The sequence below is a fragment of the Sinocyclocheilus grahami genome, unplaced genomic scaffold (assembly GCF_001515645.1).
Source record: "Sinocyclocheilus grahami isolate Dianchi unplaced genomic scaffold, SAMN03320097.WGS_v1.1 scaffold10226.1, whole genome shotgun sequence".
Classification (NCBI taxonomy): Eukaryota; Metazoa; Chordata; class Actinopteri; order Cypriniformes; family Cyprinidae; genus Sinocyclocheilus; species Sinocyclocheilus grahami.
In genome coordinates, this window is record NW_015513107.1 from 1 (window position 1) to 3,573 (window position 3,573).

Consider the following 3,573-nt stretch of genomic DNA (forward strand, 5'->3'; position numbering starts at 1 on the left):
TGTAATTTAAATGGTAAATTGTGCCCTTTTTATCGTTTGAGTCGCTTATCAAAAGTTGCTAAAAGTTGCCAAATAAATTTTTTAAAAATAGCTAAATTTGTTGCTAGGTGCTTTAGGAAGAAAGGTTGCTAGGGTAGTCTGAAAAGTTGCTAAATTTAGCAACAAAATTGCTAAGTTGGCAACACTGTTGATGATACTGACATGATTTATTTGACTATTTGCCTTATTTGGTCTTTTTGCCACTGCTTCCGTGTGTGACGTAAGCGGTGACGTTGACATGATTGGTCACAGGGTTGCCAAGTTTGTGGATTTAGTGCAGAATTGGGCTACTTGGGGTTTAAACTGTTGCAGCCGGTGCGGGTTAATGGTTTGACAGTGCATAAATTGTATTTGACTGAAATGCTTGTATTGAAATATTGTATATTCTACCAATGATAAACCTGCGCGAGATGATACATTTTGTGAAGGAGGGCCCTTGAGTTGTGTTTATGATCGCTACGATACAGTGGTTTTCAGTTTGCATGACAGTGACTGTACAATATGCATTTTAGGGATGGAATAGCATATCTTGAGGTTTTATATTTGGGATGTGGTGACTGGCTACTTTTGGTCTATGATTTGTCCATTGGGCCATTTTGGTTTCGCAGACCTGGCGACCCAGGAAGAGTGTGTCGACATCTAAACAACATTCAAAATCAAGAGTTTTGAGATTTTGTTGTTACTAGGGTTGTATATTTTTGTGTACTTGTTGCTAATCCTAATAAAGGAAGAAGAAAAAGAAGACGAAGAAAACATTCAAAACAAGTTGGAAATGAAAGGAAAAACTTTGGAAGTAGGAAGGAGTTTTTATTTTTCTATACGCGGTCACCAGTATACGGCATGCTCCACACTCCAGTCCAGTAGGTGGCGGAAATACACCTTTCAAGTGGGTTTGCCAACCGCCATTAAAGAGAAAAGAAGAAGAAGAAGAGTGTGTCGACAGCTTGAGCCTTTTTCTTTTTCTCTAAAAGATTTCAGGTTCAAAGATCAGGACTTAACGATGATAATGAGGAATTTAAGAAACTGAGTTTGTGGACATATACCGACATTCAGGTGAGTTCAGCTACTGTAATGTTATATCGCAGTAGTTTTGTTGCGGTGCGCGAGCGAAGCGGTCCAAACCTGTAAAAACAACAACACATATGAACATATGAAGACGATAAAACTGTATTCCCTTAGCCTACAAGTGACCATCTAGATCAGTTTCTGCCGTTTAAACCTCAAATAAGAAAGAGAAAACAGCACTAAGTTAAATCTGAGTGATTTTGAAAGTGAAAGTAACGTTACAGTTCACAGATGAAGACATACTGAGAGATATGTAGTAAAAATCATATTCACATCGAGCGCAATTTTCCCTTTTTAAATCGATCCTCTGAATGTCTGTGAAGCGAAGTTAGAGTATTCTATTAAATTAGAAATGTGAGTATTTCTTTAGCCTGATATGTTGAAGACTGTATCTCTAAATGAAGATATATGATCATTTAATATGCTAGGCTATATGGGAATAACTAGTCTTAAACGGAGTAAATTGTTAGTTTAACCCATTAGAAATGAGCTACAGAGGTGACATCAAAACTGGATATTAAGTGTATTAACATTTGATAAACCTGTTCGAGTGACACTGTCTGCTGTGTTTTCATAATTGCTGCCCTGTGTTTTATGTATGAATGTGCTGTTTTAGAATATTTTTGCCCAATGTTTGTCCTTTTGAATTAAAAAGTTTGACTGTACTTTCAGTATATTCATAGCTGTATAACTGTCTGTTTTGCAGCTGTATTATCTCAAGCTGTATTCAGTAGCAGGATATGCACCATTTTTAATGTTTCAAGAATGAAAGTGATACTGTGGTAGACTTTCCAAAACTAAAAGACAACAATAAAGATATGTCTGAAATAGTAAGAGTAGTTTGCTGTTTTGAACTGAACAGGGCAAGTGAGTCTTCATATAATGCACATCTGTAATATAGAATATGTTAGGCAAGCATGATTTAACAGCCAAAGACATCCATCTGATTTCACTTTCATTATATGTACAAAATAACACTGAGGCGTAATAAATTAGTGGAGTGGTGTGACAACAATGCTCTTGTGATTGTATTTGGGTCAACATCTATCTATCTATCTTATGTAATGTTATGTTATGTTATGTTATGTTATGTTATGTTATGTTCCAGAGAAGAAAGAAAGTCACACAGGTTTGGAATGATATGAAGGTGAGTAGATGATGGCTGAATTTTCATTTTTGGATGAACTACTAATGTCTCTAGTCATGGTTGGTTAAGCTTCAGTTTAGATCTAAATATTTGCCTTATTTTTTTCAGAAACAGTCATGAATGCTGATAATGTTGTGCTGCTGTTCATACTGGTTTGGACTTTCACAGCTGTCTGTCAAGCTGATAAAGGTAGTGAGAAAATACCTTCTTCTCCCATTCTGAATAATTCACTTTCTCTAAAGATAATTTAACCTGCTGTATTATTGATAACACGGCTGCAGTATGTGACCCAGAGTAATGTGGTAGATGAAGAGTTGCAGACGGGGGAGTGTTTGGAAGCAGTCATTATTTTTGCAGTCCCTTTTGGTGGCCCTAATGTTGCAGAAGCGACACACTTCAACTTGATTGAACTGATTGAATTTCTTAAAGTGAAAAATGACAAAGTAGTTTACTGTTGATGTATTAAACTGATAAATATATTGTTATTTTTCAGAAGTCATTGTAAGCTGTGAGAATGTGACTGGATCTGTGGGTAAAGAAGTAACTCTCACCTGCAGCGTCTCTCTGCTGTTCACTGAATGCTGCATTGTAATGTATATGTTTCAATACCCTGAGAGCATTAATGACTCCGTAATCTGTCGTCAAGACTTTCCTAATGACTCCTGTGAACTGAGAAACAGCTTCACATGCCGCTACACTCCAACTACAGCAATGACAGAACAATTCAGATTCTTTGTGCAAACAACGTGTGTAGTGGGCAAATCAAAATTCACTGTGGACACATCAGGTACTGCATACTGTAACATTTTTGCTTATAGTTTAGTAAATCTTTGCAAATGTACATTTATGTTCAATCTACTAACAGTGGTTTAAAACCTGTTAACAAAACCATTAAACCTGAAAATGATAGTAAAACTCTTGGTAAGAAAGTTATTATAATTTAATACAACTATTGATTATTTCTTCAGTTTCCTCAGAACATATAAACCCAGAAAACCCATCAGGATCCTCTCCACCAGAGACAGCAGCAGGATCCAAGGATACTGTCATCTCTGTGCTTGTGAGTGGTTTCATCATCATCATCCTCCTCATCATCATGATGGCGATCATTTGCAAAACAAAACCGAACTTCACCAAACTTTGTAGATGCCAGAACTGGATGTTTTTGAGTGTCAGACATGATGAGGACAACAATCGTCCAGAAAATGAGATATAATAGCATTGAGTTTTGTTCATTGTGACTTTACATGTGATGCTCATGAAACACACAAGCTTTGTTTGAACTCTACACTATTCTACATCTTATATCTCAAACTACTAAA

General features: G+C 36.3%; 1 protein-coding gene across 3 annotated transcripts; it reads left to right on the forward strand.

Moving 5' to 3' along the window:
* Positions 1 to 983: 983 nt before the first annotated feature.
* On the forward strand, positions 984 to 3,553 carry LOC107578440 (uncharacterized). 3 transcript variants are annotated; one of them, XM_016264393.1, is made up of 5 exons: positions 984 to 1,092; positions 2,213 to 2,251; positions 2,360 to 2,443; positions 2,745 to 3,038; positions 3,220 to 3,553. In XM_016264393.1, exons 3-5 carry the CDS (start codon positions 2,368 to 2,370, stop codon positions 3,465 to 3,467), a joined length of 618 nt encoding a protein of 205 aa, XP_016119879.1. In that variant the 5' UTR covers positions 984 to 1,092; positions 2,213 to 2,251; positions 2,360 to 2,367; the 3' UTR covers positions 3,468 to 3,553. The 3 variants fall into 3 exon arrangements, with proteins under 3 accessions (XP_016119879.1, XP_016119882.1, XP_016119880.1); XM_016264396.1 differs by having other exon boundaries at positions 2,360 to 2,440; XM_016264394.1 differs by lacking the exons at positions 984 to 1,092; positions 2,213 to 2,251 and having other exon boundaries at positions 2,283 to 2,443.
* The last annotated feature ends 20 nt before the right edge of the window (positions 3,554 to 3,573 follow it).